The sequence below is a fragment of the Petaurus breviceps genome, unplaced genomic scaffold (assembly GCF_028583685.1).
Source record: "Petaurus breviceps papuanus isolate PSGF00001 unplaced genomic scaffold, PetGlider_PUasm1.0 189, whole genome shotgun sequence".
Lineage (NCBI taxonomy): Eukaryota > Metazoa > Chordata > Mammalia > Diprotodontia > Petauridae > Petaurus > Petaurus breviceps.
The window spans coordinates 30,355,081-30,370,620 of NW_027185809.1; the positions used below are offsets into that span (position 1 = coordinate 30,355,081).

The following is a 15,540-nucleotide window of genomic DNA, read 5'->3' on the forward strand; positions in this document are numbered from 1 at the left end:
GATGCAAGGTCTGCCATTGCCAGTGTCCTAGAGAAGGCTTTTGCTTCTCCTTATGCCATGGGTGAAAACCACTGAAGTATGATCTGTATTCTGGACATCTGGATCTGTTCTTATCTTTTTGTCATTTCTCTGTTCTAGAATGATTTCAGACATTAATGTACTCTTGAAATAAAGGTTCTGTGTGAACTTTTACCTCTTTCCCTTCAGTGTGCCAGCAGACAGTGTGGTGCAGTGACAAGAGTTCTGGATCTGGAGTCAAGACCTGGCTTTATTTAAATCCTGGCTCTGTCACTTACTTCTGTGATTATAAACAAGTCCCTATCCCTCTCCAAGTCTCCATTTTCCTCACCCATAAAATGTAGGCATTGGACTAGATCTTTTAAAATTCTTTATAGCTTAAAATATGGGATCCTTGTGTGGAGGCTAGTCTGGGGTAGTGGTATATACCTCCTCAGGGTTGACCCGGAAATATTTCAGCCTTTGGGCCTGTGAAATTGAGGTAAATTTCACATAGCCCTAAATGCCCCTATATTTGAGGCTATCTAGTATCCCCATCTTCAGTCCATTGTGTAGAAGCTGTAGTCCTTTCTGTGGTCAATGACTTTACTCTATGATTTTCTGAGTATTTTTAGGTCATAACATTATCATTAATAATAGCTTACAATTTTATAGCACTTTATAGCTTACAAAGTATTTTTCTTATAACAGCATTGTGCTTCTAATGAAGTAGCTGCCTTGCCACCTTTTCAGGGATATGATCCCTTCACATTTGCCAAGTTCCTGCCTCCTCCTTTGGGATATTTATCGGTTGCTCTGCCTTGGACGCTCTTCTGTGATTTCTTGATTTCTTGTATCAGGTCCAAAGAAAATCTTTTTCCATTTTTCTCAAAGGTTTATCACACAATCTTGTAACGTGACTTTCTATTTGACATCCATTTTCCAAGCTTCCTACAGTGTAAAATTATATATTCCTTGTCATTCTGCTAAAGAAAACATTCCCTTTTATGTTAGCATTATGTTTTTTAATCAAGTACTCTTCTTTGATATAGAAATTTTACTTACGGTCAAAAGCCAGTTTTTCCACTTTAATTTATCCAGGTGCCAATAAGCATTAAGTGCCTGACTCTGTACTTATAAAAAGGAGAAGATGTAGTCAAAGCACTTACAAGCTTTAGTTGGAGAGAACAAGACTTCTATAGATTAAATGATATTGATCCATATTAAATTGTGTGGTACAGGTTATGAACCTGGGTCCAGGTCAGGAGTGCGAGGTTGGTGTGAATTGCAGTAACATTAGCTGAGAATTCTTTGTGTATAGCAAGGTTGAACTACTATTTTATGTAAAAGAGAGCACTTAGGTGAGCTCTCTCAGCAATCCTCAGGGCATACATTGTGCCTGACAGGGTCTGTTCCAAGATGAACAAACAAACTTGATTTCCACAAATAAGGCTGATGGATAATTAAAGCAAAAAACATGGAAATTCTGTGGATTATCAATTTACCAACCACAAAAAAGACAAAAGATTTAAGGAAATGGAGAAAATACAGTAGAAGTTTTGACCTCTGCTTAATGTCCTGAATCTTTTTAAGTGAAGGTTTCACTCATACATAATCCTTTGATGGAGGATATTTAATGGTATCTTAGATGACTTTCTTAAAAGGGGCCAGTTCTGATTCTGATAGTGCTGATCTGGGCAGCTTTCCTCATTGTATTCTTGCTTTTTTTTTTTTTTCCAACTGTGTGTCAGTTTGCATTTTAAAAATGTATCAGTCTGTTACCTAGATTTTCTGGCTTTTCTACTCGGCTATAATTATAATCATTGATCTAGAACTGGATGAAATACCAGCTGTCTCATTTTACAGATGAGGAAATTAAGGCCTTGAGAGAGGTTCAGGGTCTGCCTTTACTCCAAGTCCCCCATTCTGTGCACCATGCCCTGCTGCTGCTTTTACATTTGTATACAATTCCAGAACTTAAAAGAGTTCAGTTTTCATTTAAGCACCTGCCAAGGCCCAGTTCTTTTTTTTTTAAGGTAGGAGTCCTTACTGGCTTTTCCTCAGTCCTTTTCTGGATCAGGATCAGTGAGTTCCATTCTTTCTTTAATAATACATTCTGTTGTTCATAGAGGTGCTTGCAGAAGGAGCTTCACGTTCCTTGTCTTCAGCACCAGAAGTGGTTCTGCCACAGTCACATCACCTGGTGCCTATGTCTACTGGAAGACAGTCATATGAGGTCTCTGCCTTATTACAGTAAATCTACAGGAGGTAAGAGCGCTGAGAAGTGTGTGGTGCTTATTTACCTAACTTCTTAGTACTTGTTGGATTAATGTGGAGATTAGTTGAAACTCTGGCTTGGTTAACACTACAGAGATACCAAAAGGGGGGAGAACTTTGATATTTTTTAACTTCAGCCCTAGAGGGGATGGCACACTGGACAGTCTCTTATATATCTGGAGCTAAGTAATAGCCTAGCTTTGAACAGACTCTGCCTGTCCATCTGAATGGCAGTGTTTCCTGAAGTAGAAGGTTTGGCCAACGAGAATTGGCATTTTTCATTCTCTGAATTCAGTTATTTCAATTCTTCTGTTGTCTCACGTGTACATACACACTGTATGTTGTGGATGTGCTCTCTACTTTGTAGAAGAGAAAAATAACAACATCTAGGGAGAAGTTGATTTATACATACCTTCAGGGACTAGGATAGGAAGAGAGGCAGAAATTTAAAATAACTGGAGGGTGACCCAGAGCATATACTGCGGACATATACTGACTGGTTGAATGGGTAACTATTATTCAAAGTAAAAGAAGTGTTTAGGGTTGGGAAGGTGATTTTAGCTTATTTTTGTTTTTTTCATTTTTTACAGTTACTAAAGCAAGGTGGTACATCAGAAAAAATGGACATCAGATCAAGTGTTGACTCTTGGAAGAACTAGCTATATATGCTTGAGTCCCAAGTGCGCACATTGGAGTACAGGATGCTTTTAACTTATGGTCTGACAGAACCAAAATGAAACTGTGACGCAGGCTATGACTCTGGCCCTCATTCATCTTCCCCTTGCACACAGAATGAATGGGGGAGTGATCACTGCTTTGGGCTCTCTTCACATTTCCTGTCTGATGCAGAGGAGGAATAAAGCACTGAATATGACCTGGGTAACGCACTCTCCTCCTCCCATTGCATTTTGGGGCTGACTTCTCCTGAAGGTGAATTTTATTTAGAAGCATCAGCTGACTGTTGAATGGGATGTTACTGTTGAAGGAAGACTTTTTTTTTCCATCCTGCCTCAACTGTCTTTTCCGTGGATGAATACAGTTCTGCCTATGAGATGACAAAACTTCTGAAGAGATTTCAAGCTGAGATTTCAAGATGCCTTGTTGCTTTGGGGGAAGGGGTGTTATCAATTCTAAGTGACCTTCTTCCTTTTGGTCACTTAGCAGGAGTTTTCCCCCTACTGGGCTGCAAATACAAAATTTACTTGAATCCCCCTTGGCCCTAGGGCTGAGATGCCATCTTTTCCTACCCACTTCCACTTGGTCACTTTGCCCCATACTGTTTTCTTAGTTTCTAAAACTTACGGTAGCATGTTAAAGATTTTTAATTTAAAAATCAGATGATGAGCTTCATTTGTTTTATCTTTAAATAAACAAACCAACAGCCTAGTTCTTTTTTGTCTCCTTGTTTGGGATGATACTTATCTTCCTTAGCATGGGAATAAATGCCATAAACTAACTTCCCTTTTGGAAGGGCACACACTTAATTTATCCTCAGGGAGCAATTCAGCCAAGTAGAATTGTACTCTTTTGACTTGGTTGTAAGGTCTTCATCTTAGTTTTCTCATCTGTAAAACAAGGAAACTGGACAAGATAACCCAACAGTCTCTGAACTTAGGTTGTAGAAGGAGAATTGTATCTAGTCTAACTCTCATTTTACAGCTGGGGAAATGGGCCCAGAAATGCAAGATGACTTGCCTTATCTTACCCAGGTAGTAAGTAGCAGAGCCAGAATTTGAACCCAGGTATTCTGACTCCAATTCCAGACCTTTTTCTTCTGATTCACTGTTTCCCTTGAAAAACGTAGGGAAAGAGGCTTGCAAGTTTGTTCACAATATAAATTCAGGGAATTTCTGAACTTCTTCAGAGATGGCTTCTAAAAAATCATCCATAGTATTCATATTCTCCTTCCTCAGTAGCATGGAGCTGAGGACCAGGTTTCTCTAGTGCCTGGAAGAGCATAAGAGTGGAAAAGAAGTACCTTCCTCTGTGTCGGGCAGATAGCTGTGGATATTTCTGATATTCTAGCTCCCCCAAAAGGGAAGGGACTTGGGAATTGTGGATGTTAAGACCTAGCTCTGTGCCAGCTGTTTAGCCAAAGACAGGCCACCAACCTCTCCTCCCTTTCCCCAATTCCCTTGGCAAAGATAATCATTCCAGCTTCTCTTGAGGTGATTTTTCTTATCTGCGTCTTTAGCCTTAAGCTCTCAGTGGCCCACCTACAGGAGGTCTCGGTTACAGACCTAATGCGCGCCATTCCCAAGATTGGCTCTCTTCTGTCATATCTACTGCAAGTGTAAGATGCAAACCTTGAGGCTGATGAAGTGTTGAAACTGTGTCCTTCACACGTCCATAGGAAAAATTGCCTCTTTGATCTGTTTCAGCTTACCTCCTTTGCTAATCCTGGGAGCAGTTTGTGAACTCATCCATGCACACTACTTACCTGCTGCCCCAACTTTTCTCATAAAGTGGCTATGCAGGCTCTTTTCCCATTTCCCTTTTATTAAGTATCTATTATGTGTAAGACACTAGGCAGCTGCAAAGATAAGCAAGACAGTATGTCTCCTTAAGTTTACAATCAAGTTGGAGACCTAAGACATTGATTTTTTGGGGGGGGGAAGGGCAGTCGGGGTTAAGTGACTTGCCTGAGGTCACACGGCTAGTTTTTGTGTTAAGTGTCTGAGGTCAGATTTGAACTCAGGTCCTCCTGACTCCAGGGTCGGTGCTCTATTCACTGCACCACCTAGCCACCCCAAGACATTGATTTTTAGTTACTTAACTACATAAGAGGGGCAAAAGTACACTGACATTTGAGGAGAAGAGGTCATTTCTAGCTGGGAAAAGGAAGTAATATTCAGCAGGTTGAAGTGGTGGGGAGATTGTTGCATTTGGAATGAATGGTATGAGCTAAGACACCAAGACAGCAACAGTAATGTGTATTCAAGGATGCAATGTAGTTTGGTTTGGTCGAAGCATAAGAGCACCTGTTTTAAGAAAATTATCTGAAGCTGGAAATGGATGTTATAGTCAAGAGGTAAGGGCCCTTGAATACCAATTTAAAGAGTTTAGGCAATACAGGACAGCCATTAAAAGTTTTTGAGTGGTAGAGGAGCAGGATAAGTTCTATGCATTACAAAGATTAATCTGTAAATGAGAGATAGATTGAAATTGGGTAGATATAAGCTCTGGAAAGTGCTACCACATTGGAAAGGCTTCAGATATGATCCAGGCAACGTACTTTGAACTTCTGCGTCCCAGCCTAAGTACACAGCAGTTTATCACTAGTAGATTGGTCAGAATTCAAAATGGCCCTCAGTCTCATGCTGCAGCTTCTTTATGCTTTTGATGGTGATGGTGGCAGTGGTAGAAAAAGCAGATGTATCCAACATTAGTCAGCAACACCTTTTTTATATAAAAATTTTTTCATGCCCCCACCCTTTTTAAGACTAGTATTTTATTTTTTTCCAATTAAATGTAAAGACAATTGTTTAGCATTCATTTTTGAAAAATTTTGAGTTCCAAATTTTTCTTTCTCCCCTCTTCCTAAAGTGGTAAGCAATTTCATAAAGGTTTATAAAAGAAATAGATCAAGAAAAAAAAACAAAAGTGAAAACAGTATGCTTCAATCTGTGTTCAGACTCCCATGAGTTCTTTCTCTGGATATGAATAGCATTTTCCTTTACAAAATCCTTTGGAATTGTCTTGGATCACTGTCTAGATGAGAGAATCAAAATCATTCATATTTGATCATCACAAAATATTTATATTGTGTATAATGTCTTCCTGGTTCTACTCATTTCACTTTTCATCAATTCATGTAACTCTTTCTAGGTTTTTCTGAAAGCATGCTGTTCATCATTTCTTACAGCATAATAGTATTCCACTACATTCATATATCACAGCTACAGCCAATTGATGGGCATCCCCTCAATTTCCAATTCTTTGCCAACACAAAAAGAGCTGCTATAGATATTTTTATAGATCCTTTCCCCTTTTTAATGATCTCCTTAGGATACAGATCTAGTAGTGGTATTGCTGGATCAAAGGGTATACACAGTTTGATTGCCCTTTGGGCACAGTTCCAAATTGCTCTCCAGAATGGTTGGGCTAGTTTACAACTCTACCAACACCGCATTACTGTCTTCCCGTATCCCTTCCAACATTTAGCATTTTTCTCTTCTGTCATATTAGTCAAGCTGATGGGTGTGAGGTGGTACCAGAGAGTTGTCTTAATGTGCATTTCTCTAATCAAGTGATTTAGAGCATTTCATAGATACATACCCTTTTTCATATCCATACAAATAATTTTCTTGGCTCATGTTTTGTTCAAATAAAATTAAGAATTTATTTCAATTTTTGAGAATTTATTCAATTTTTATAACAAACCTCAAACATACTAATAATGTAACATTGATAAAATTATTTATAATTTTCATATAACATTAAAATAATATGTGATAAATGGGCTTATCTGTAAAACTTTCCCAACAGTGGTATATTGATGGGTATTGTTACTCAATTATTTTTCAACCAATGATCAAGACATTTTATCTTTAGCAGCTACAGCAGAAAACTCTGTTATACAAATAAAATATTAGGAACAGCAGTAGAATTTATATTGATTTGCTTGATAAGCCAAAGGATTCTTTATTCACTATAGCCAAAACGTATTATGATTTTCTGATTCAAACACTTAATTTCAACGTTATTACTGCAAGAGAAGTCTATAAACCATTTTTTGTTCAGATGGAGAAAGACCAAATGAATCATCCTATTTGTCTATAGGCATATGGATTCCTTATCAATTTATATTTGGAAACAAAATGATTCACTTGTAGACTGGTCAAATAGTAAGCAGGTCTTAATTTTTTTTAAATTGGAAAATAAATGCTAACATTAAAAAAAAATGTTTTTGATAGGTCTAATTTTCAGATGTAGTCAGCTTATCTTTCTGACAGTATGAATTTAAGGACCCTATACTGATTTTTAGAGTACTGTTTTTCATGAATATTCATCAAATATTCAACTTTCAGGTAGAAATTTGTGTTATAAAATGAATTTGTTTAATCTTTATTATCCGCAAGAAAAAATGGCAATTTCTTATATTAGCTCAAAAATTCTTCTAAGTACTTTATAATGAGAAAGCCACCATACTTTGATAACACATAAATGCCTTATTGTCTGATTTCCTATTGTCACATGATTTTGCAAAAAGCTATCCTTTTACTATACATACTTTTTTTCATTCAAAAAATATATACTGAAATTTTATCTTGTGACAGTACTATTTATGGGTTTGTAAAGTTGCAAATCTCTAATGTCAGTTTCAACAACATAGGGTGTCTTCAAAAATAGGGACAACTGGGGCGGCCAGGTAGCACAGCGAGTAAGAGCACTGGACCCAGTGTCAGGATGACCTGGGGATCGAATCTGGGCTCAGACATTTAGTACCCACCCAGAAACACCTGGCCCTGTAACCTTGAGCAAGTTACTTAACCCCAATTGCTTAGAAAAAAAAAATAGGGACAACTATCCTTCAGACTGTATTCTCTGCAAGAAGAACCATTCAGGGGTGGCCAGGTGGCGCAGTGAGTAAGAGCGCCGCCCGGAGTCAGGAGACCTGAGATTGGTTCTGGCCTCAGATACTTGGCACCCATACAAAATAACTGGTCGTGTAACCTTGAGGAAGTTACTTAACCCCAATTGTTAAAAAAAAAAAAAAAAGAACCATTCAAAGCTATTTAGCATATAATATGCCAAACATTTCAATAGCTGCAGAAAGTACCGATATTTCTCCTACTGAAGGAAGTGTTTTTACACTATTCACTTCTGGAAACAAACTTATTTGGCTTTTTAAAAAGTCTGTTTTTGCTTATTAAAAGCATCTAGCTTTTTCTCTGGGAAGATAATCTTTCTAATATACTTTATATATATATTTTCAAGATATTTCTGTTTATTAGGTTTCATTCACTTTGTAGTTAAAACATTCATGCAAAAGCAAACAGTGCTCTTCTCCATCAGTAACAGTACTTGTGAATCCCAATGATAAGGACTATGGATTAGATTTTCTGAATTTAAGTTTTTTTCCACTTTGTATTTTGTCTATTTGTCTCTAATGTCCTTACTCATAGTTTCAGCTGCTCTAGTGGATTTTCCCTTCAAATTCATCATGAAGGCGTGTTTATACTTCAAAAATTAAAGACAATAAAAGTTGATAGATTTAAATACTGAAATTTTCAAATGACTATAAACATTCTTGAGTTATTTCAATTTGTTTTTAAGTTGCAGAGGTTTTGGTGTTTGTTTTTTGAAACCAGCTTACTTACCAAAATGAATTGTGAGAAATTAATTAATATTATGGTTTGTTTCAATTTCCATGTAAAGCCTATTAAAGGGGCAGCTAGGTTGCACAGTGAATAGAGCACCGGCCCTGGAGTCAGGAGGACCTGAGTTCAAATCTGGCCTCAGACACTTAATAGAAAAACTAGCTGTGTGATCTTGGGCAAGTCACTTAACCCTAACTGCCCTCCCAAAAGCAAAACAAAAAAAAAAGCCTATTAAACTTCAATTTTATATACTTTATATTTAAAAGAAGCAAACAATATGGAAACAGAATTCAACTGTGTCATGAACCTACACTAGCAGTGCCATCAACAATACACAATAACTCAAATTTGACCTCATTTGTGCATGAAGGATTTAATGATTAATGCACTGCATTTATTCACTTTGAACAAATTTGCTGTTACTCTTGTCTTCTGATTGACTCAAACTTTGTTCTCACTGAAAAAAGTGGATGTCTGTTCTTTCACTTCCTCCCCCCAGCCCAAGGGTCTTGTACTCTACAATATAGAAAACCCGATTTTAAAAAGGTGGTAAGGGGCAGCTAGGTGGCACAGTGAATAGAGCACAGGCCCTGGAGTCAGGAGGACCTGAGTTCAAATCCGGCCTCAGACACTTAACACAAAAACTAGCCGTGTGACCTTGGGCATGTCACTTAACCCCAATTGCCCTCCAAAAAAAAAGAAAAAGAAGGTGGTAAGAGAGCCAACTAAGCAAAGTTTTCCCAAGGGCATTTAAGGGTGAACAAGGGCAACAAACAGCCAAGGGCTGGGCAAGATTACAAAGATTTTTATAACAAACTCATTCCACTGTTAGGGACAGTGACATATGAACTCTGACATCACAAGCTTAAGTTACATCATGCTTATAGTGGAACTTAAGAAAGATGTAATTATGGGGCGGCCAGGTAGCACACCAAGTAAGAGCACCGGCCCCAGTGTCGGGACGACCTGGGGGATCAAATCCGGGCTCAGACACTTAGCATCCACCCAGAAACACCTGGCTGTGTAACCTTGAGCAAGTTACTTAACCCTAATTGCTTAGGGGCGGCCAGTGTCTGGATGACCTGGAGATTGAATCCCGGGCTCAGACACTCAGCACCACACCCAGAAATAACTGGCCTTGTAACCTTGAGCAAGTTATTTAACCCCAATTGCTTAAAAAAAAAAAAAAGATGTAATTAAAAAAAAATCAGCTGGCCTAGACCAAGTAAGTACACACAGAAGACATCTGTGCTGTAGGCAACAGCTTTGAGGGAACTGAGGGAGTCATTCTCAAGGTATCTGAAGAAGGGAAAGACACAAAAGACAGAAAAAAAAAGTTTCAGGCCTTACTACTATTAAAAGGTGTCCAAGAGAACTACCAGCCCACATGGCTTTCTGTTGTATACAAAATTTCTTTAAGAATAATCATGTACATGGGGCGGCCAGGTGGCTCAGCAAGTAAGAGCACCGGCTCTAGTGTCGGGATGACCTGGATCAAATCCGGGCTCAGATACTCAGCACCACACCCAGAAATAACTGGCCGTGTAACCTTGAGCAAGTTACTTAACCCCGTTGCTTTAAAAAAAAAAAGAATAATCATGTACATCAAAGACATCCTTGTTGAGGCTCTCTGAAAGCCACAAGATGGCTTTTATAAACTATTTCAGAGTAGACTGTCTTTACCATCATGCAACTCAACAAGGCAGAGAATAACACACCCTCACTGTTTGTTGTTTGTCTTTTTTTTTTTTAAAGCAATTGGGGTTAAGTAACTTGCTCAAGGTTACACGGCCAGTTATTTCTGGGTGTGGTGCTGAGTATCTGAGCCTGGATTCAATCCCCAGGTCATCCTGACACTGGGGCAGGTGCTCTTACATGCTGAGCCACCTGGCTGCTCCTGTTGTTTGTCTTTTATAAAACAAATAAAAAAAAAAACCCTTGATCTGGCAGATCAAAACACCTTAAAGGCTCTTCTCCAAAAAGGTGCCCTCCCAAGCATGCGAGGATTTCACAAGATTCCTTATGTTGGTCCTCAAAGAGGACCAAAATGACATCACTATGCTGAAGTCAAGTTTCAGTGTCTGACTGTGGTTGCTCAGACCAATAAGAGCTCAGAACACTCTACCACAAGTCAGGTACAAACAGTGTGTGTGAACATTTGGGGTGGATTCTCCAAATTTGTTCATCCTGTGTTTCCTTTGAGCTGTTTCAATTCTGCTTTGTTCATAGAGCACAGCACCTTCTCTGATGTTGGCATGCCAAGCTGAGCAGTCCTGTGCCAGTGTCTCCTATGTCACAATCAGTTTCAAAGTTCTTCAGAGAGACAATTGAGAGTGCCCCTGTATTGCTTCTTCTGACCACCATGTGAATGCTTGCCCTGTGTGAATTCTCCATAAAATAGTCTTTTTGGCAAGTGTACATTTTACATTCAAACAGCATAGCCAGTCCATCAGAGTTGCACTCTCTGAAACAGAATTTGAATGCTTGGCAGTTTAGTTTGAGTAAGGACCTCAATGTCAGGTACCTTATCCTGCCAGGTGATCTTCAGAATCTTCCCAAGACAATTCAAATAGAAGTGATTCAGTTTCTTGGCATGGTGCAAGATTCCTTATAGCAATAGTGAAAATCTCAGGCAATGATTCTTCAAATATTGTTGTTTGGTTGTTTTTCAGTCATAGCTGACTCTTCATTACCCCATTTGGGGTTTTCTTGGCAAAGTTACTGGAGTAGTTTGCCATTTCCTTCTCCAGCTCATTTTACAGATGAAACTGAGGCAAACAGGGTTAAGTGACCAGGCATGTACCTACTAAATACTTGAGGCCAGATTTTAATTCAAAGATGAGTTTTCCATACTCCAGGCCTGACATTCTATCCACTGCTCTCCCCTCCCCCCCATCTGCCCAAATTATCATAAGAAGTGATAAAAGGGAGTGTGTACTGACCAAAAGCCTTCACCACTGGCATGAAGGTCTGGTGCAGACCAAAACATGCTAAAACAGTTCCTATCTACATTGGGTAGAACTTCAGTGTAGAATTAACAGGAGAACTTTGATTGTTTCAGAACACTTCAGTCTTCTAAAGGAGATCTATAATTACTAAGGAGTCTGGCCTACTACGCATACAGGAAAAGCCAAGTGGTTGAAGAATGACTTTCGTAAATGATCAGCTTTTATTAAGTGCCTTTTATGTGCCCATATTGTACTAGGTGCTAGAGATGTAAGTACAAAGAATGAAGCCATCTTTAATCACAAGGAGTTTACATTCTAATGGCGAACACAAGCACATATAAATATATACAGCACAAACATAGGTGAATGAACAGTGAAATACAAGGGAGTTTGTGAGGAAGGGCATGAGTAGTTAAGGGGATCAGGAAATGCTTTATGCCCAAGACAGCGCTTGAGTTCTGTGCGAAAGGAAGAGACAGATTATGAGGTGCATGAAATAGAGAAAAGGCACAGAGATAGGGGATGGAGCGTTATGTGAGGTCACAGAGAAGGGGACAAGGTGGCTAGAGCACAGAGGGTGGGAGAAGGCTATATCCTGGACAGATACTGCAAATGGATGAGATTAGCCCAGAACTGGCCAGGAGGAGGAAGAGACAAATGTATTACCTTTGGGAAATATGTAAGTTGTTTTTTTTTTTTTAAAGCAATCGGGGTTAAGTAACTTGCTCAAGGTTACACGGCCAGTTATTTCTGGGTGTGGTGCTGAGTATCTGAGCCCGGATGTGATCCAGGTCATCCCGACACTGGAGCCGGTGCTCTTACTCGCTGAGCCACCTGGCTGCCTCAATATGTAAGTTTTAATGCTGTCAAGCTTCAACATAAAAGAAAAGCCCGCCTTTTTAATACCAATATTCTTCTTGTGATTTTGTATGGCTATGATTCATGGAATACAGAAAACTAGAGTCTCTGGAGAACTGAAGTTAATGATGACCCAAAGGAAAGTGGAGAAGCACATAGTTGGTAAGGACATGCAGCAATACACTGAAATGCAGAATTATGAAGGCAAAGCACTCTGAAGGACATCATCCAAGAAATACGTGGTTAAAAAGGAGACGGGTGGGATGCATGGTGAAAATGGAGTCTGGCTGACAGACAGACCTATGTGGTCCTCCAGCATCTTCACAGAATCAGAAGAACTCAAAGAAAGCTCAAGTACAGTGGGTAGAACTTCAGAGTAGAATTGACAGGAGGACTCTGATGACATGTGAATAGGAAGGCCATGCATAGAGTGGATTGCAAAAGTACCTGTATCAATGAGATCACGGATTACTGAAGTACTGGAGACAGAGATGTCAATGAAGTCAGAGATACGAGTTTGGATTCTTGAGAAAGGTTGGGGCTAATTTTAGGAAAAGAGTAATAATTAAAGCCAGAAGAGTAGATGAGGTGGTGAAGGGAGACTATGTTACAGATATGTGATGAAGACCTGGGGAACATCTACATATATGAGGAAAAAGGAGACACAGTCAAGGTTGATAGGGTAGAAGGAAAACTAGGAGCTTATAGTGTCATCAAAGCAAAACGTTTGGAGAAAGGGAAAGGAATGTGTCAACAACAGAAAATATAGAGTTCAAGGAGAAACTGATTTGATTAAATTCAGCAAGAAAGGATAAGACTAAGGAGGAGTTAAAGGATTCGTAATTTTGAAAGATAACTTTCAGTAAAATTATGGGAACAGAAACAAGATTGGGACTGAAGAACCAGGGAGTATAGTAAGGAAATGGAGATATAAACACAGAAGCATAGCTTCTAGGAATAAGAAAATGAGATTTCCACTGTGCTGTGCTCAGGTCTAGGCCCCACATTTGAGAAAGGTAGACAGCATCCAAAGGACAGTAACCAAAGTGGTGAGGGGCCTGGAACCTCTGCCATATGAGGACTGGTTCAAGGAACTAGGAATGTTTAGCCTGGAGAAGAGAAGGCTCATAGAGATGAGAAGATAGCCATTTTCTAAGTATCTAAAAGTCAGTCATTTGAGAGAGTAGATTTTTTTCTGCTTGGCCCCAGAGGCCAAAACTAGGAGCAATGGGTAAAATGAGGAAAGATACAAATTTGGGTATGATGGGAGGAAAATTTCCTTAAAATGAAGGCTGCTCCAAAGTAGAATGGGCTGCTTCAGAAGGTAGCAGATGACCCCTCCCTGGAAGCCTTTAAGCAAAGGATGGATGACCACTTCTCTGGAACCTTGTAGTGGGGATTTTCCCTCCAAGAATAGGTTGAACTGGGGAATCACCGCAATCCCTTCCAACTCTAAAATTCTGTGATTCTGTGATTTTCAATAAAACAAGCAGGGAAAAAAAAGGAAAACGGTGGAATGGGGGTGGGGGTGAAGAGAAGTCGAAGGTTTGAGGGTTTTATTTAGGCTAGGGCAGATCTGACAATGTGTGAAGATAGAAGTACTGATCTGATGGATCTGATGCAAGAAAATGCAAGAAAGAAAGGGGATGATGGATCAAGTCCAGGAAGAAGAGTAAGTCATCCATAGTCATGAAAAGCAGAGCTTCATGTGTTGAAAAAAGGGTTAGAATAGGTGCTTTCTAAGGTGCCCCACAACTGTATGATTTTACATATCAACAACCCACAGGCCCACAAGTAAAACAATGCTCCAAGAGCACTTAGTTCCTGGCCTGTCCTCTCACAAAACACAATCCAAGCAGTTTAGCATTTTTTTTTTCCGAAAATAGTTAACAGGAGGAGAATGATCAGGCAAGTTGTTTGGAAGTATATAGTGATTCAAAGGGCAGGTCCATAAAATCTTCCTCCAAGGGAGTATGTTTCCTTTCTTCTAGGGATTCTTCTGAATCCTGCTGTGCACTACTACTAAAGAGTTCCTTGCTTTCATGGTAGCTGCAGAATAAATGTTAGCACTTAGTTGGGTTTAGGATGTTTCTTATTTTGAAGGGGTTGGAGAAAGCCATTCCCAAGGGGGAAAATGGAAGAGAGATTATAGCTTAGTATATCATGCAAAACTGGGCTTGAAGACTACTTTCCCCCTCTCCCTCTTTTATAGCTAATTGAGAAATCGAATCAAAACAAGCATTTTTAAAATGTCTCCCCATTGGCAACACTGGGGATATAAAGATCAACCCTGCCCCTCTGCCAAAAATAAAAAAGTCTCTGCCCTCCGAGAGCTTATAGTCTAACATTTGTCACCCCAGGTCAAGTGCAGAAGGGATTAAAGCTAACCTAGGTAATTTATCTTGTGTACCTCATTGTACTACATGGTAAAGTGGTCCAAAGGAGTTTCCTTTCTAAAACAATCTGAATCAGAATGTTTTAAAAAAATTCCTTTTCTCTTTCCTTTCTATACCCTTTCACTTGGTGATCTCTTTACTCCCCAAAAGTTTCATTATTATTTTTATGCATATGCCTCACAGATCTCTATGTCCCTAGTCTTTCTCCTGAGATTCAGGCCTGCATCACCAACTGCCTACTGGACATTTTGAGCTAGATGCCCCCTAGTCATCTCATTAATGATCTTTATCTTGCCTTTAAAATCCATGCTTCTTCTCAACTTCCCTATTTGTTTCAAGGGCACCACCATTTTTCCAATCATTCATTTTTGTAGCCTTGATGTCATTCTCAATTCCTCACTCAGTTCCTCTCAATTTACCCTATATTGCCAAATTTTGTCATTTCTTTCTCCATGATATTCTTTTTTTTTATGCAAAGAGACAATACTCTAGATCAGGCTTTCATTACCTCTCACTTAAGACTACTTACAACTGGTCTCCCTACCTCGAGTCTTTCCCCACTCTAATCTATCCTTTGTACAGCTGTCAAAGTAATTTTCCTAAGCTGTAGGTCTGACCATGTCTCTCTGTCTCTCTTCCCCTCTCCCCCAACATACACACTCTCTCACATACACACACTCTCTCTCTCTCTCATACACACACACACACACACACACACACACACACACACACACACACACA

At 39.3% G+C, this 15,540-nt stretch overlaps 3 protein-coding genes across 16 annotated transcripts in view; 2 read left to right on the top strand and 1 right to left on the bottom strand.

Moving 5' to 3' along the window:
- The window catches only part of ZNF410 (zinc finger protein 410), a 43,845-nt gene extending 40,185 nt beyond the window's left edge, over window positions 1-3,660 (top strand). For all 3 annotated transcript variants that reach the window (XM_069092187.1, XM_069092185.1, XM_069092186.1), the window contains exons 11-12: window positions 2,127-2,265; window positions 2,865-3,660. In XM_069092187.1, the coding sequence (XP_068948288.1) occupies window positions 2,127-2,254 (128 nt within the window). In that variant the 3' untranslated portion in view covers window positions 2,255-2,265; window positions 2,865-3,660. The remainder of the gene's footprint in view (window positions 1-2,126; window positions 2,266-2,864) is intronic.
- A 6,372-nt stretch (window positions 3,661-10,032) lies between these two features.
- The window catches only part of LIN52 (lin-52 DREAM MuvB core complex component), a 415,840-nt gene continuing 410,332 nt past the window's right edge, over window positions 10,033-15,540 (top strand). For all 9 annotated transcript variants that reach the window (XR_011169046.1, XM_069092197.1, XM_069092194.1 and 6 more), the window contains exon 1: window positions 10,033-10,036. The gene's annotated coding sequence lies outside the window, so the exon portion shown is untranslated. The remainder of the gene's footprint in view (window positions 10,037-15,540) is intronic.
- Window positions 10,462-15,540, bottom strand: part of FAM161B (FAM161 centrosomal protein B) — a 22,318-nt gene continuing 17,239 nt past the window's right edge. For all 4 annotated transcript variants that reach the window (XM_069092168.1, XM_069092170.1, XM_069092169.1 and 1 more), the window contains exon 9: window positions 10,462-14,452. In XM_069092168.1, coding sequence (XP_068948269.1) covers window positions 14,308-14,452 — 145 coding nt within the window. In that variant the 3' untranslated portion in view covers window positions 10,462-14,307. The remainder of the gene's footprint in view (window positions 14,453-15,540) is intronic.